The 17,735-nt window shown below is 37.2% G+C and overlaps 2 protein-coding genes across 5 annotated transcripts; both read left to right on the top strand.

Annotated features, from left to right (window-relative positions):
* The first annotated feature begins 189 nt into the window (after positions 1-189).
* Positions 190-10,341, top strand: LOC103516618 (protein tumorous imaginal discs, mitochondrial). 3 transcript variants are annotated; one of them, XM_026828958.1, is made up of 6 exons: positions 193-534; positions 1,065-1,506; positions 1,656-1,948; positions 2,069-2,282; positions 3,881-4,038; positions 4,208-4,358. In XM_026828958.1, exons 1-5 carry the CDS (start codon positions 442-444, stop codon positions 3,940-3,942), a joined length of 1,104 nt encoding a protein of 367 aa, XP_026684759.1. In that variant the 5' UTR covers positions 193-441; the 3' UTR covers positions 3,943-4,038; positions 4,208-4,358. The 3 variants fall into 3 exon arrangements, with proteins under 3 accessions (XP_026684760.1, XP_026684759.1, XP_017302619.1); XM_017447130.2 differs by having other exon boundaries at positions 3,881-4,057; positions 4,227-4,357; XM_026828959.1 differs by lacking the exons at positions 3,881-4,038; positions 4,208-4,358 and adding an exon at positions 9,610-10,341 and having other exon boundaries at positions 190-534; positions 2,069-2,399.
* On the top strand, positions 5,721-17,360 carry LOC103516617 (testis-expressed protein 10; the record flags this gene model as incomplete). 2 transcript variants are annotated; one of them, XM_026828957.1, is given in 7 exon segments in its annotated part: positions 5,721-5,881; positions 12,550-12,802; positions 13,553-13,759; positions 15,329-15,653; positions 15,824-15,966; positions 16,513-16,683; positions 17,108-17,360. In XM_026828957.1, coding segments are annotated over 6 exon segments (1,300 nt in total), but the record flags the coding sequence as incomplete, so codon positions are not given.
* Positions 17,361-17,735: the final 375 nt, after the last annotated feature.

The following is a 17,735-nucleotide window of genomic DNA, read 5'->3' as shown; positions in this document are numbered from 1 at the left end:
GTTTTATTTGTGTCTGGATGGTATTTTTTAGCTAACTGATAATAAGCTTTCTTGATGTCTTTAGCACTGGCATTTTTTGATACTCCCAGGATTTCATAATATTTTTTAGATTGTTTTTTACTTTCCTTATTAAACTCTGATACAGGCCACAATTTCCAAAATATGAAAGGATCAAGAGAAAAACATAAGAGGAGGGAGAGCACAGAGATCAACAATTTAAACTGGAAATTTCGAATTATCGAGTGTTTTTGGTAGACAAACTTCGAATTATAGAGTGTTTTTTTTCTTGGTCCAATTCTTTTTACTTCGATTTATCGAGCGTACCTAAATGCATTGATTTTTTCCGAAATATCGAGAGTTTTCCAAGGGACCGGACAGTTGCTTCGATTTATCAAGAGTTTCGAATTATTGAAGGTTTGAATTATCGAGAGTCGACTGTACATGGTGAAAATCATTGTTGTGTTCAGAGTTCTCACAAATAAAACAGACCCAAATGCTGCAAAAAAATTTCAAGAAGTATCTGAAGCCTATGAGGTAATAACTTGTTATGATGCTGATACATGGTGAAAATCATTGTTGTGTTCAGAGTTCAGACCATACTAAAGTATTCCTAGAGTGGAATTTGGGACCTAGTAAATCTGTACCTACTAATCATGAGTTATGTGATTTTTAAAGTGTTTTTTTTTTTTACTTTTCTCGAAAACGAAGCCAAAGTTAAGAAAATGACCACTGAACCTTGTTGGAAATGATGACATCTACTTACTCTGAGCCATTGTCAGTGTTTTTCTGGCACACCCTGTATATTACACTGGTGTGCTGGGGCCGGAACTTGGCCTGCCTCACTGCCATGCACATAGTTCACAAAGTGATCCGAGGAACAAACGCGTGGTTCAAAATCAACAACGACACTAGCGCTAAAATTGCGGAATTTCGAAGAAGTATATTGTTAGAAACGCACTATCTAGTCCATGGATTCTTTTTAAGTAGGTACCTAGTTAGAATATAATTAAATTTTTGTTCATAAATTATTCAAAATAACAATAACAAAATCTCTCTTTTGTTAGGTTCTCAGTGATGATACCAAGAGGAGTCAGTATGATCAGTTTGGGGCCACCTCAGAACAAATGGGCCGTGAAGGAATGGGTGGTGCTGGAAACTATGGAAGTGCCAACTGGAACTTTCACTCAACAATAGATCCTGAAGAACTTTTCCGCAACATTTTTGGTCAGACAGGTGGCTTTGGTGGGAGCCAGGAAGGTGGCTTTTCCGAAGGTTTTGGATTTAGTCAGCCACAAGAAATCATAATGAAATTGACTTTCACCCAAGCAGCACGTGGAGTGAATAAGGATGTTGTGTTAAAAATTATGGACACTTGTACCCGCTGTCATGGAGAGAAATGTGAACCTGGTACTAAAGCTCAGAAATGTCATTATTGTAATGGTACTGGATTGGAAACTATCAGTACGGGGCCTTTTGTGATGAGATCTACATGCAGGTATTGCAAAGGTAAGATACATAATAGGTATTATTATTTTTTGAAATTATCTTGTACTTAGTCTAGTCTAGTCTAGGTATTTAGGACAAACTAGTAAAACAATTAGGTATAAAGTGAATTTTCTAGCCAACATTAAAATATCCCCTCATTTGTTCCACAGGTAGTCGAAATCTGATCAAAAATCCTTGCACAACCTGTGATGGCAAAGGACAGTTTGCTCAGAGGCAAACCATCACTGTTCCAGTCCCAGCTGGTGTAGAAGATGGACAAACTGTGCGAATGAATGTAGGAAAGAGCAAGAAAGAAATCTACATCACATTTAGAGTAGAAAAGTCTGATATCTTTGAGAGAGATGGTCCTGATATACATTCAAATGCAGAAATATCTTTGTCACAAGCTGTCCTGGGAGGTACTATTCGGATCCCTGGCATCTATGATGATCAGACTGTACTGGTAGGTATCCCCCCCCTCCACTATACAAGCAGGGGGTTCTTAAATTTAAGATTTAAAAGTTGGACCCTCCTTTGGCCTAACAGCAGCCCCCCTAGTTGAGATCATATTTGAATGTTCCAGATCGAGCCTGGTTCTTCATCACACACGAAAATTCGACTAAAAGAGAAAGGCCTGAAAAAAATGGGCTCCCAAGGTTATGGCGACCATTATGTTCACCTGAAAGTGAGGATGCCAAGGAAACTGAGTGATCAACAGAAAGCCCTCATTCAAGCCTATGCAGAACTGGAGGATGATACCCCTGGTACCATTCATGGGATCACATATAAGAAAGATGGTGAGTCTATAGGCTCTATCTGAATTTCTAGATCCTTTCAAGTAGAAGTAGAATGGTCTTCAACTACATATTATATAAATGAAGACTGCTTTCTACTTTTTATCAACTTCAATGTACATACTGTAGTTTTTAATGGTCCAAACAAGAGTTTTCAAAGACTCCTCCTTTTTGGATCACTAAAAACTCCCTTTGGATTATTAAAGTTGATGGTTGGGTTGTTAGTTAAATTTTTATCTGAAATGAAAGATGAGAAAATGATTACTGACCTACTTACCTCCACTATAACATTTAAAATTCCCACTGATAAAGGGCACATATTATTCTTCTTTGCCTTTTCCTATGTTCAGATGGGGTTGTTGTTCTTTGTCAGCCTCTCAATCAACCCTAGCTAGGGTCATTGCTTTGGCGGTTTAGGTTACAATTTTTTTTTACAAAGGATGCCCTTTGCACTCAACCTTTGCTAGTTTGTTAACAAATTAATTTATTTACTTAAGTTGTAAGATTAGGTACAAAAATATACATAAGATACAGGGTTCCACTCACTTACAGTTTATCTTTTGTTTTTTGCTTGTCTATTAATTGTCATGTTCTCTGCTGTTTAAAATAAAACAAAGTAGGTACCTACCTATTTTGTTCAAAAATAATAATAATAATGATATTCTTGATCCCATTCGTAAACATCAAAAGGTCTTTGCCACTATAAGTTTGTTAGCAAAGGAAATAGGTACATATATCAGGTTGGTATCCTCCCTGTCTAAAGTTCCCCAGCCAGACAAAGGGTACAGACATCATCAAATTCTCAAGTCAGTTGGTCCAGAATCAAACAAGGAGTTTGGCCTTTGGTTGTAACTTGGATTACTTTTTGAACTGTATAAAAGTACCTTGTACGTATGTCCAATCAACACCTAAAGATTAGAGAAAAAATACTTACCACAGAACTGATCCTTCTTCGGTCTATCAACTAAAATTAAAAAGTTATGACCTAAAAACTGACACAAGGTCTGTATTTTTTAAAAAGTGGTTTTTTGGACTTTTCTCAGAAACGAAGCCGAAGTTAGGAAAATGACCTGCAGAACCTTGTTGAAATGATGAGATCTACCTACCCTGAGCCATTGTCAGTCTGGCGCACCTTGTATATTCTAAATGAATGTGGCACATTAGAGATTCAAACAATTACTTAACAAATAATAAATAAATTTGTTAGATAAAGTAAGTAATTTAAGAAGAGGTAGATTCATTGAAATGTAGTGCCCAAAGCTGCAGTTTTGTATATTTGCTAACAACACAGCTTTCCTATCATGTTTATATGAAATTTTGCTTGATGATCCAGTTAAGACTGAGGATTCAAACAATTACTTAACAAATAATAAATAAATTTGTTAGATAAAGTAAGTAATTTAAGAAGAGGTAGATTCATTGAAATGTAGTGTCCAAAGCTGCAGTTTTGTATATTTGCTAACAACATAGCTTTCCTATCATGTTTATATGAAATTTTGCTTGATGATCCAGTTAAGACTGAAGAAAAAGTATGCCGATTAGAAGGCACTTTCTTAAAGCTCACAATTCACATTATTATACTCTCTTTGTTTTTCTTACAGGGAGCAAATGCTGTGTAGAAGATCAACAATATTTAAATTCCATTAGGTCTGCTATCAAATAAATCTTCATAGACATTGGACAATTAGTGAAACCAATTTATTATGCCATTAAAATGATTTTTTTTTTTTCTTGGCGCAAACGCAGTTCCTTGAACAAGGTTCAGTTAAACTGAGTAGGTATGCATAGAAGATCAACAATATTTAAATTCCATTAGGTCTGCTATCAAATAAATCTTCATAGACATTGGACAATTAGTGAAACCAATTTATTAGGCCATTAAAATGATTTTTTTTTTTTCTTGGCGCAAACGCATTTCCTTGAACAAGGTTCAGTTAAACTGAGTAGGTATGTGCATGTTTGGTCAAATAATTTGTTTACGCATTAGTGCCAAATCCCTTTAGGTCACTCGTTAATCTCGTTATTAATCAAAAGTTTCGATTGTAAAAATCAAGCTTCTTATCTATGTATTTGGTAGAAACACACTTATATAATTTATTTTGGTCTGAAGTAGAAGATTTTGTTAAATAACGTTATTTATTGTTCAGTTGCGCTTACTTGGGTGATGTTTCAAAGTCATAGAGCAGGAAAAATGAGGACCAACGGAATTTTTCTTTTTCTTCTACGACTTCTAGATCCCGAGATAAATCGATTTAAAAAATACCGGTAAATCGTAAACTTTGACGTCACGGCATACGCTCCCGTAGGCGATGACGTCACATCAAATGTCCCGACTCCCGAGCAAAGCTTCCTTGCAGGCAACGCATTAATGTGTTTATGCGCATACGTTTCTGCGCAGTTCTTTCTGCTCCTCCGCTAGCGTGCTTGCATAGTGGCGCTACCTAGCGGACAAAAATAGCAACTGCGTTAAGTCTGACGTCACAAATATTTGAACTCTTTCATTATAAAAATTGAATTTTCGACCTTTTACAGTTGATTTTCGGAGTTTTGACCTCAGATTTGGATTTTTCCCAACTTTTTACATAGGAATCGACCATTTATTTATAATTTTTACCCATTTGCAACTGCTCCATTTCAAATAGCCTATGTCACCCTCACCCTGAGTACTTTTTAACAGCCCTCAGTACTTTTTAACAGCCCTGAGTACACCCTGAGGTCTTTCAAAATCCAAACTCAAATCGAAATCTGCATGCATTGCTAAATGTAAACACAAATCTTAAGATGGATCTCAATTGAGATCCATGACGTCATCAAAGGAGGGGGCGGCTATTTTCTGATCTAGTAGCGTTTTGGCGCGCTCGCGAGTGATTCAAATTTATTTTCCATTTTTCTTGGCATCGATTTCTCGAAATGAACTCGAACAAAAATAAGGAATCTTACTTTTTTTTTTTTGTAATAATGGAGCAGTTGCAAATAGGTAAAAATTATTAATGAATGCTCGATTCCTATGTAAAAAGTAGTGAAAAATCCAAATCTGAGGTCAAAATTTCGAAAAAATAACTGTAAAAGGTCGAAAATTCAATTTTTATCTTCCGTTCTAATGAAAGAGTTCAAAGATGTGTGACGTCAGACTTTACGCAGTCGTTTTTTTCGTCCGCTAGGTAGCGCCACTATGCAAGCGCGCTAGCGGAGGAGCAGAAAGAACTGCGCAGAAACGTATGCGCACAAACACATTAATGTGTTGTCTGCGAGGCAGCTTTGCTCGGGATATTTGATGTGACGTCCTCATTTTTCCTGCTCTGACTTTGAAACATCACCCAAGTAAGCGCAACTGTTCTATTAATTCAACTAGGGAATAAAAAAAAAAACACCGAGGTTCTCTATTCGATTCATCTTTCGGTCACCCGGCCGGTCCCCGGTCGGAGAGGAAATTATGCACAGTGACACATTGTGCTTGTGCTTTTTTTGCGCCCAATCTTGCAACACTGTAGCACGTGCTTTTATTTCAAAATTTCAAATTTTCAAAGTTCAAAGTTCAAACACTTTCGTTGATAGACCGAAGAAGGATCAGTTATTCAGTTTTCACTGTTTTCAGTTCTGTGGTAAGTATTTTTTCTCTAATCTACATGTGTTGATTGGACATACGTACAAGGTACCTACTACCTACTTTATACATGGTCAAAAAGTAATCCAAGTTACAACCAAAGGCTGAACTCCTTGTTTGATTCTGGACCAACTGACTTGAGAATTTGACGATGTCTGTACCCATGAAACCGAATTCGCATCTTCTACCCATGTACAACAAGTGACAATATTTTCAACAGCGGAAAAATTCAAATTAAGATTCTCGCAACAGAACTCCTTGTTTGAGTCTGGACCAACTGACTTGAGAATTTGACGATGTCTGTACCCTTTGTCTGGCTGGGGAACTTTAGACAGCGAGGATACCAACCTGTTACATGTACCTATTTCCTTTGCTAACAAACTTATTCTGATAGTGGCAAAGACCTTTTGATGTTTACGAATGGGATCAAGAATATCATTATTATTTTTGAACAAGATAGGTACCTACTTTGTTTTATTTTAAACAGCAGAGAACATGACAATTAATTAGTAGACAAGCAAAAAACAAAAGATAAACTGTAAGTGAGTGGAACCCTGTATCTTATGTATATGTATATTTTTGTACCTGATCTTACAACTTAAGTAAATAAATTAATTTGTTAACAAACTAGCAAAGGTTGAGTGCAAAGGGCATCCTTTGTAAAAAAAAATTGTAACCTAAACCGCCAAAGCAATGACCCTAGCTAGGGTTGATTGAGAGGCTGACAAAGAACAACAACCCCATCTGAACATAGGAAAAGGCAAAGAAGAATAATATGTGCCCTTTATCAGTGGAAATTTTAAATGTTATAGTGGAGGTAAGTAGGTCAGTAATCATTTAAACCGCCAAAAAACGGTCGAAATCTGTCCAAAAGCGGTCAAAATACCGCCAAGCGCAGCACCCATCTCAACCAAACTTGAAGAATGGAAGCACAACATCTGACAAGAAATAGGCCATCTACCGGTAGCAATGTTGGAGAAAGTAGAAAGAAACCAGAAATTGCCTCCATCAGTGTATCAAGAATGGCGCTTGTCATTTGAATGCAGTACTTTTCAAAACAACATAAAGTCAAATTTCCAACATTTCTTGATGCTAATCCATCAACAGAATGAAGAAAGTATCACAGATTTTTTTTTTAATTGATGTTTCAAAAAGGAAATTGCTGCACCTCACCCTGTACATTCTAAAAAGCAGGCAGAATGACAGTCATAGTGAAGCAAGTGTCTATGAACTTTTCCTTTAGGTTAGGCTTTGTTCACCAACTAGGCTAGGTTTTATAGCTCAAACCAAGGCTTGCAAGCACTTTTTTTCTGATTTTTCAAAAGCCACAACAATGAAAAAGAAAGTTCCTTTTTACTGTATTGAACATAACCCTATAATAACACTGGTCATTGCTCATTTGTGACAGCTCCTTATTGTAGCAATTTTTCATTGTCTTGGCTTCTGAACTAGTACTTTTTTTAGAGGTGGATGATTCTCTAGCCAAGGTAGATGGATTTCAAAACGGTTGTCTTCATTGACTCTCACTGTGGATAGAAAATGTTCTTGTGTAATCCTTTCAATGTCATGCTTTGACGCATTTTCCGTAGGGTCCTTTATTCCAAGAACATCTAATGTCCATAGATCTGTTATGTTAGCTTCTTTCACATACAAATTGGTCACTACAGTTGCAATGTTGTCAGATAACATTGTTGTACTAATTGGAAGTTTGCCCGATAGGGTCCATCCCAGATGTGTTTCCATGGCAACTAATCCTGATTTTAATTGAACACATTTACCAGACCAAAGCTTACCAGCAATATCAGATCCCAGCAATATGTCTATGTCAGTACTTGAGCCAACATCACTGATCTCAATACCCTCTGCCTTTAGTTCCTCGAGCCAAGAACCTTCTGGGACGGTGGATACATTTCCACAGATTTTTGCCTGGTCCAGTGCCTCAATCCTGCAGGTAAATGATAGATTTGGGAATATCGTCCATTCATTTCCCATTAAGTCCCGATTTTAAGCCAAAGACTTTTCGTACACCTCATTTCTGCAATGCATATTTTATTGTGACTTTTTAGCCCGTCCTTCCTTTATTATTGCGACAGTAATAAAAAAAGGTATAAGGGACGGGCTATGGAGCAGTTGCAAATGGGTAAAAATTATTAATAAATGGTCGATTCCTAAGTAAAAAGTTGTGAAAAATCCAAATCTGAGGTCAACTCTCCGAAAAAATAACTGTAAAAGGTCGAAAATTCAAGTTTTATTTTCCGTCATATAGTCCTGAACTCTGACGTCAGACTTCAGATGATGCGCAGAAAGTTATGCGCACAAACATGAATTGCGCAGAAATGCATGCGCATAAACAGATTAATGTGTTGCCTGCGAGGGAGCTTTACTTGGGACATTTGATGTGACGTCATCGCCTACGGGAGCGTATGCCGTGACGTCAGAGTTCAAGACTTACCGGTGTTCAAGTAAGAAAAAGAAAAATTTCGATGGTCCTCATTATTCCTGCTCTATGACTTTGAAACATCACCCACGTAAGCGCAACTGATCGTTCAAGTAAGAAAAAGAAAAATTTCGATGGTCCTCATTATTCCTGCTCTATGACTTTGAAACATCACCCACGTAAGCGCAACTGATCTATTATTATTATTATTATTATTAAAGGCCCGTTTTCATTTATCATGAGTTGATCCGACACTAGATAAAATCACACATTTTCCGTGCATAATTTGCATCTGACAACCCTGTACAACAGAGGAAAAGCAAAGTTGAGTTGTATTTTATTAGGTAGATAAAATATGCACACATTTTCCGTGCATAATTTGCATCTGACAACCCTGTACAACAGAGGAAAAGCAAAGTTGAGTTGTATATTACGCAAACAAAACTAGATCAAACATGGCTTAACCAATGAGATTCCGTTTTGGACGAAATCTCACAATCTCATTGGTTCAGCCACGTTTGACTTTTTGACTACATTAAATTTCACATAATGGAATACAACTCAAGTCGTCCTTTATCATTTTTAGGTTATGTTTAGATATTATTTATACAACTCAAGTCGTCCTTTATCATTTTTAGGTTATGTTTAGATATTTTATTTTTTATCAATAAATTTCCCGTAGTTTTTGCCGGAGGAAGATCATTTGGGAAATCGAAACGTTCTGTTTTCAGACTCTTTAGATCAAGTCCAAATGTATTGAGGATAAGGAGATATTATTTTTTTATTTTTTATCAATAAATTTCCCGTAGTTTTTGCCGGAGCAAGATCATTTGGGAAATCGAAACGTTCTGTTTTCAGACTCTTTAGATCAAGTCCAAATGTATTGAGGATAAGGGTAGAATTACCCGGTAGGAAAAGGTAAACCTCAGCATGAACCTATTCAGCAGGAACCCTATACGATTGTTGCCCAAATGTTTGGATTGTGTAAATCTATTGCAATCTCAGTCTGCTACCATCAGCTTCAAATGTGATCTTTTCCTATCAGGTAAATGTTCGTCTTTTACAATTGCGTTTCATCTTTTTTATGGTGTCCTTCTTGGGGTTTTATGGGGTCTTTTCCTATCAGGTAAATGTTCGTCTTTTACAATTGCGTTTCATCTTTTTTATGGTGTCCTTCTTGGGGTTTTATGGGGCTACCTGTTGTGTATGATGGTGGTTTCGAACCAGTGTATTTCGGTTTTCCAATATCCAATATTGGCTAGAGTGAATTGATTCTAACTTCAATTTACATACTGTGTCCTTTTGGCAAGAATCATAGAGGTGTCAGTTGTGATGTTTGGAATAAATATTCACGTTACACAGGGTGCGCCAGAAAAACACTGACGACGGCTCAAGGTACGTAGGTCTCATTGTTTCCAACAAGGATCTGTGGGTCATTTTCCTAACTTCGGCTTCGTTTCCGAGAAAAGTAAAAAAAAAAAACACTTTTTAAAAAATTACAGACTTTGTATCGGTTTTTATATCGTAACTTTTTCATTTTAATATTTTTCATGGATCAACTGTTTTTATTAAAACCTCAAGCCAGAGCATAAAATTTTGATCCGAATACATCTGAGAAATGATTTCCAAAGTTCAGTTTTGATATAATTATGTTATTTAAAGCTCGAAAAATTTACCTTATGTCCGATTTTTACGCGTATTTCGCGATTTTTGTCCATTTTTTTTTAGGACAGATCTTCATTTTTCAGGAAACCTTGTGTTCTGTTCAAGGATGATAATGAGATCTTATTTGCCTTTTTCACTCACGTCCTTCCCAGATAAATAACCACTTAACAACCTTAAAAACATCCACGAGGCTAAAACACTACTGACCGTATGTGGGCGCCTGATCCTTGACTTGAATAAAGCGCAAGTTTTCCTGAAAGATGGAGTTCTCTGCCCTAGTAAAATTTTGGGCAAAAACTGTGTATTTCGTAACGAAAAAATCGTACATATTAAGGTGAAAAAAATAATAGTAATAAAAATAAAATTTTGTGCTCTGGCTCGTAGCTTTAACAAAAACAGTTTATCAATTAAAATTAAAAAGTTATGACCTAAAAACTGACACAAGGTCTGTATTTTTTAAAAAGTGGTTTTTTGGACTTTTCTCAGAAACGAAGCCGAAGTTAGGAAAATGACCTGCAGAACCTTGTTGAAATGATGAGATCTACCTACCCTGAGCCATTGTCAGTCTGGCGCACCTTGTATATTCTAAATGAATGTGGCACATTAGAGATTCAAACAACGCCTGGTGTCATTTCGTCAACACTGGAAAATCCTAGGTCTTATAACGTGATGGATGAAGAGGGACATGAGTATAGGAGAAATAGAGTCCATATATCTCCTCTACCTCAATGTTCTCAACATCAAGATTCCCAAAGTCCTGGGTGTTCTTCAACTCCTGGAACTCCTATGACTCCTAGAGACCTTGAATCTCCTGGAACTCCTACGACTCCTAGAAACCTTGCATCTCCTGAAAGTCCCATCACTCCTAGAAATCCTTCAATTTTGGAAAGTCCAACAAGTTCTGAAGCTTATGGAACTCCAACGGTCAGTCCTGAAGTGCAAGTGCCTCGTCGTACTACTCGGGTAATTAGAAGAACCAGAAGATTAATTGAAGAGATGTGAAGGCTTATCCTGACGAAGGGAATGTTGTGTATGATGGTGGTTTCGAACCAGTGTATTTCGGTTTTCCAATATCCAATATTGGCTAGAGTGAATTGATTCAATCCTCAGTCTTGGTTTTCGCTCTGGTGAGTCTACACAAAATAAATTCGTTCCAATGTTCTATTTTCAAAGTGATCTTTTCTTACTACATTAGAACTCCAACTCAACACTACCTGAAGGCTGAAGTTTACAAATATCATCTTAGGGCCCTTGAAGAATGGAAGCACAACATCTGACAAGAAATAGGCCATCTACCGGTAGCAATGTTGGAGAAAGTAGAAAGAAACCAGAAATTGCGTCCATCAGTGTATCAAGAATGGCGCTTGTCATTTGAATGCAGTACTTTTCAAAACAACATGAAGTCAAATTGATGCTAATCCATCGACAGAAGTGAAGAAAGTATCAGATTTTTTTTTTAATTGATGTTTCAAAAAGGAAATTGCTGCACCTCACCCTGTACATTCTATTTTTTTTTACTTTCTGCTAGTGATTGACCCTTCCTTTGTATATAGGACCACCACACACTGTCGCGCTATGCGCTCCCTCACCTCCCTCAGTGCAGTGTAATGGGCATAACTTTGAACCGCCGCCATTTTGAATCAGGATAGAATGTGACAATTTCAAATAGCCTATGTCACCCTGAGTACTTTTTAACAACCCCTGAGTTCCTGAGTACACCCTGAGGTCTTTCAAAATCCAAACTCAAATCGAAATCTGCATGCATTGCTAAATGTAAACACAAATCTTGAGATCCATGACGTCATCAAAGGAGGGGGCGGCCATTTTCTGATCTAGTAGCGTTTTGGCGCGCTCGCGAGTGATTCAAATTTATTTTCCATTTTTCTTGGCATCGATTTCTCGAAATGAACTCGAACAAAAACAAAAAGGAATCTTTTTTTTGTAATAAATTCAACTAGGGAATAAAAAAAAAAACACCGAGGTTCTCTAATATTCTATTCGATTCATCTTTCGGTCACCCGGTCGGAGAGGAAATTATGCACAGTCACACAGTGTGCATTTACTGCATTTTTTTGCGCCCAATCTCGCAACACTGTAGCACGTGCTAAACGTGGAAACGTACTTTTCTTTTATTTCAAAATTTTTTATCGAACTTTCTTTTTTGAGGGATTTTGTTTTTTGTTGAATTTTGAAAATGTTATAGTGGAGGTAAGTAGGTCAGTAATCATTTTCTCATCTTTCATTTCAGATAAAAATTTAACTAACAACCCAACCATCAACTTAACTAAATACGTGTTTTGGCACTAAAAACTGACCATCGAAATTTTGACCCGATTACATTACTTTCCTTCCTATAGGATAAGGAAAGTAAAAAATTGTAACCTAAACCGCCAAAGCATAGACCCTAGCTAGGGTTGATTGAGAGGCTGACAAAGAACAACAACCCCATCTGAACATGGGAAAAAGCAAAGAAGAATAATATGTACCCTTTATCAGTGGGAATTTTGAATGTTATAGTGGAGGTAAGTATAGGTCAGTAATCATTTTCTCATCTTTCATTTCAGATAAAAATTTAACTAACAACCCAACCATCAACTGAACTAAAGCCATCAAATCATGGTCAAGACAGGGCACAAGAAGTTTGTGAAGAAAGAAAAGGCCAGAGTTAAGCTGAGAAAGTCTTATAAAACAATCCTGCCAAAGGGTCAAAATGTGACAAACACAGAATTCAAGGTGAAACGGATTGTCATAAGGGAGCAACTGAAGGAGAGGGGAGAAAATGAACTGTTATCGGTGCAAAGAAAACTGAGTGTCAAGGTAAGAGTCAATGTTACTTTCTGGGTTTATTATCTTTTTTCCCCCACTCCTGAGAATTTGTTGAACATGTCTTTTGCACATTATTTGGTCTTGAAAAATCAGTATCTACACATTAAATATTTTGAAAAGCAAGTATGTATGTAAGTACACAATTGAAGAGTTTTATTTTAGAAGAGCCTATGACTAAACAGTTCTAAAGTTTTTAAAGTTATGAAATAGGTAACTACAAACTTATTACCTACCTTTATAAGATACAATGGATACACGTTCTGGTTTTGATCTTATCCGACTCAAGTTTTGTCCATCTCCGTGGACTTTTTCAAGGAAACTGACGATGATGGCGGTGTTATTGTTGACAGTGGTCAGTTGGTGGTGGGGGCACTGTCCCATCATTTGGCATCAGCTGTTCACAAGCTCTTCTCTAAAGTTTTTGATTTCCATTTTAAAGTAGGTACCTACCTAGTCAGGTATTGGGGGTAGAAAAGGAACTTCTTTGTTTAGATAAAAAAAGGGCGGGAACTTTTGTGATTTTATAATTATAGCTGTTCACAAGCTCTTCTCTAAAGTTTTTGATTTCCATTTTAAAGTAGGTACCTACCTAGTCAGGTATTGGGGGTAGAAAAGGAACATCTTTGTTTAGATAAAAAAAGGGCGGGAACTTTTGTGATTTTATAATTATTTTTGTTCTTCCATTTTGAATACCAAAGTAAAATTTCCAATTCATTGTTACATTTTCACTATTATTCACAGGAATTGATGTCTCGTTTGAGACACAACAATTCAGCAGTGAAGCAAGATGGCTTGTCTGGGTTACTTGAGATTATCACACTCAACCCAACTAGTGTTATTAAATCTCACTTCTCCTCAATCTTGGACAGTGTTTCCCCACTAATGTTGGACATCAGTGCAACCACACGGAAAGCAGCTGTTAAGCTCCTCTCAGCCATGTTTTCTCAGGTAAACTTATATTTGCATTTCAATTCAAAATACCTTTCAAATCTCCTCTGAATTTAGAAATACATGCATACCTACTTGGGGACAGTGTTTCCCCACTAATGTTGGACATCAGTGCAACTACACGGAAAGCAGCTGTTAAGCTCCTCTCAGCCATGTTTTCTCAGGTAAACTTACATTTGCATTTCAATTCAAAATACCTTTCAAATCTCCTCTGAATTTAGAAATACATGCATACCTACTTGGTAATAGCGCGGTCAAACTTTCTTGACTTGGCGGGGCGGAGCGCTACCGCGCTCCTTAATTTATCTACACTAGTAGTTCTGTGAATTGTAGACCTCACTCAAACTCTTTTGCCAAGTTGAGACAAATGTATGTATGAATGCAATTAGCATGTATTGAAATAGGAAAGAAGGTAACTATATATAGGAAAGTTTTATGTAATAAAGAGGACAGAGAATAGGTTTTCATTTACAATCACTCAAAAGATAAGAATGGTTGACTTTTTTTTCTTTTTACCTATTGCTTTACCAAGAATTGGGATCTTTTGACAAAATCATTTTTGTAGAAAGAACACAAGGATGTATTTTTATGACTAGTATTATGAATGCAATTAGCATGTATTGAAATAGGAAAGAAGGTACATATATATAGGAAAGTTTTATGTAATAAAGAGGACAGAGAATAGGTTTCATTTACAATCACTCAAAAGATATTTTTTTCTTTTTACCTATTGCTTTAGGGCTTTAGGCTTTACCAAGAATTGGGATCTTTTGACAAAATCATTTTTGTAGAAAGAACACAAGGATATATTTTAATGACTAGTATTGAAAGGATATTCCCAGGAAACCAAAAATGGAACAACTCAGTTCTGGGACCCCAAATTTCAAGGATTGATGTGCCTTGATTCAAGGAACCCAAATTCCATCAAAGTTGGACCAGGCAATCGGGGTCCACTCAGCCTCGTGACGAAAATGAGTAGCTATGTAATATAAATGCACATAATGACTGGTGCGAGCATGGTAGATAAACAATGGGTGCTGGATTATTGAGAAATTGGAAAATCCTACATTGCTGCAGCTGCAGCGAACACCAAAGTTGTGATATAGTTTACCTCTTAAGGTTCATGCACACTTATTGTCATGGACACGTTCCATCACCAATTTAAAGTAATATGGATCAAGCTAGAATTAAGGTGACGGAATGTATCCGTGACAGCTTATTGTGCGTGGACCTTCATGGGTTAAGAACAATTCTTAACTAGTATACGACCATTTCCAACACATCACTTGACTTAAGCAATTATAAGTATGGTGATTATATCCATATCAGTGACTCGGTCACATATTGGAAGTCATATGGTTAGGATTGATGAAAGAGTAGGTAAATTGGGGATTTCAGCTTCTGAGGACACCAAACTCAAGGGCGGTCGATTCCTCTGCCAAATAGAGATGTAGCTTTAACACTCAGTGAACAGTTGCAAGCATTATGGATCTCAACCTTGTGAGCACTTTTTTTTTTTCAACATGCTTGATTTCATAACTCTACTCTAGCTTCATAATTCATTTGCAGGTCACCGAAGAAGAATTGGCCCCTCTGTTTGAAATAGTTGTTCGCTACCTGGCCTGTGCTATGAGTCATTTGGATGCTGGAGTCCGAGAAGACTCTCTCCTCATAATTGATGTTCTGCTTGAGCAATGTCCAATCCTGACAGCCAACTATCGCTCATTACTCCCTCACTTTCTTGACATGATATCCTCTCAGACCCGCAGTCATGAACAGGCCAGACAGTTGACAGTGGATTTGGATAGTCGTACCACAACAACTGTGTTTCGAATCAAAGTACTCACAAGGTTGAGATCCATGCTGCTTGCAATTGTTCATCTGTTTAAAACAAGTAAGTTGTAGACTAGTACTTTGACATTTTATATGTTTTATTTTTACATATTATTATTATAATATTCATTAAAAATTACTAATGAAAATAAATAACAGGTGAATAGATTGAATAGGAAGGTATCTTGATTATGGGCAAGAACAGAAATAACAATGAAATTTAATTTACAGAGTCCTCCAGTTCTAATGTCTCCAGAGAAATTGTAGTCACGTCTTCAACTCGTCACGTCCCTCTGTATTGCTCACAGCAACCTGGCAAGTCTTTCATCTATGACAAGAAAATCACATCCAATGAAACTCTGGATGATGTACAGGTAAAATTGAACAAGAATCAGGAGTACGTTCAGAATGGAAATAATAATGCACCAGTAAATACCTAGTAATAATAACAATAGTTCATATTATATATATATTCGTCGATTGGGACTAAAGAATCCCTTTACTCCAGCAGTAGACCAACCTCAGTGGTGCAGTTGTTAACGCGTTGGACTTTGGATCTGGAGGTTGGTGGTACGAGTCTTGTAAGCAGACCAACCTCAGTGGTGCAGTTGTTAACGCGTTGGACTTTGGATCTGGAGGTTGGTGGTACGAGTCTAAGTCATGTCATGAAATTTATCTAGGTGAAATAATCGGGGAACGATGTTTGTGACAAGCATTTAAATATGCTTAACACAATTAAAATTCCTTACTCCAGCAGTAGGCTACCGTTATAAATGTCAACTTCTCGAACCTTTTCGTTGACTTTTTAAAAATAGTAAAGCACAAAAGCATATGTCAAATTATGGCTCCTTTATTTACCGTTGTCTCTTCATTGACACCCTAAAAGGAATGCTTTCTAATCTCATTTTCTGTTTTGACAGAACTACACCCAAATGTTGATGCCTCTCTTGATGGAAACTTTCATAGAAGTCGTGGCAGACAGGAAGCAAGCTGGTTCTGATATTGTAGTGGAAGCTGTAGCTCTACTTCAATGTGTAGTTGATATTATACTCAATGTGCTACATATACTACAACAGAGTGGTACAGTAGGGGTAAGTTCCAATTGCTCCAGCTTCTAGAGAGGCTAATAGTAATAGTAATAAATTGTTAATTTCTTTAAGCAAAACTTTTTACGAATTTAATATCCATCTTAAAATGATGCTACAAAATTCTCATGTTGCTACGTACTGGGTCTCGAACCCCGTTCTCTTGAATAACGAGTACCTCTGCTACGAGTACTAGGGCTACAGTGTAGAAATAGTATCAAAACTTTTTACGAATTTAATATCCATCTTAAAATGATGCTACAAAATTCTCATCTTGCTACGTACTGGGTCTCGAACCCCGTTCTCTCGAATAACGAGTACCTTTGAGCTACGAGTACTAGGGCTACAGTGTAGAAATAGTATGTAAGCCCAGTCATCTGCTTTGCAAGGTAAAGCTTTGTTTGCAATCTCCACGTTTCTTCTCACTCAGGTATCCTGGTTCAAGCAGACCTACGCGCGCAGTATTCGCGAGCACCTATACAAAGGACGCTTCCCCTACACAGTGGGTAGCTGGGGAAGTACGCCCAATAAGAATGCCAAGCAGCGAAGAAAGGACTCTGAGGCGGCTCTGAAACTGTTGGACAGCAGTCTCGACTTGCATTGTACGGGACAGAATCTGTCCCTGTGCTTACTTGCGTTCCAGCTGAACATTGACACTCCAGTCACCTTGGACTATGTGCTGAGTGAGTGGACTGAACAGACCAGACCATTCTCCTGCTCCAGAAATAGTTGCGATAAAATGAAAAGAACGATGGAAGATATTATCAGGGAGAGAATGACTCCTAGTTAAGAATTGTTCTTAACCCATGAAGGTCCACGCACAATAAGCTGTCACGGATACATTCCGTCACCTTAATTCTGGCGCACCCTGTGTAACGTGAATATTTATTCCAAACATCACAACTGACACCTCTATGATTCTTGCCAAAAGGACACAGTATGTAAATTGAAGTTGATAAAAAGTAGAAAGCAGTCTTCACTTATATAATATGTAGTTGAAGACCATTCTACTTCTACTTGAAAGGATCTAGAAATTCAGATAGAGCCTATAGACTCAC

Source organism: Diaphorina citri, unplaced genomic scaffold (assembly GCF_000475195.1).
Source record: "Diaphorina citri unplaced genomic scaffold, Diaci psyllid genome assembly version 1.1 scaffold1617, whole genome shotgun sequence".
NCBI lineage: Eukaryota > Metazoa > Arthropoda > Insecta > Hemiptera > Psyllidae > Diaphorina > Diaphorina citri.
The sequence above is the reverse complement of the archived record's forward strand: the minus strand, read 5'-3'. Positions and strand labels throughout refer to the sequence as shown.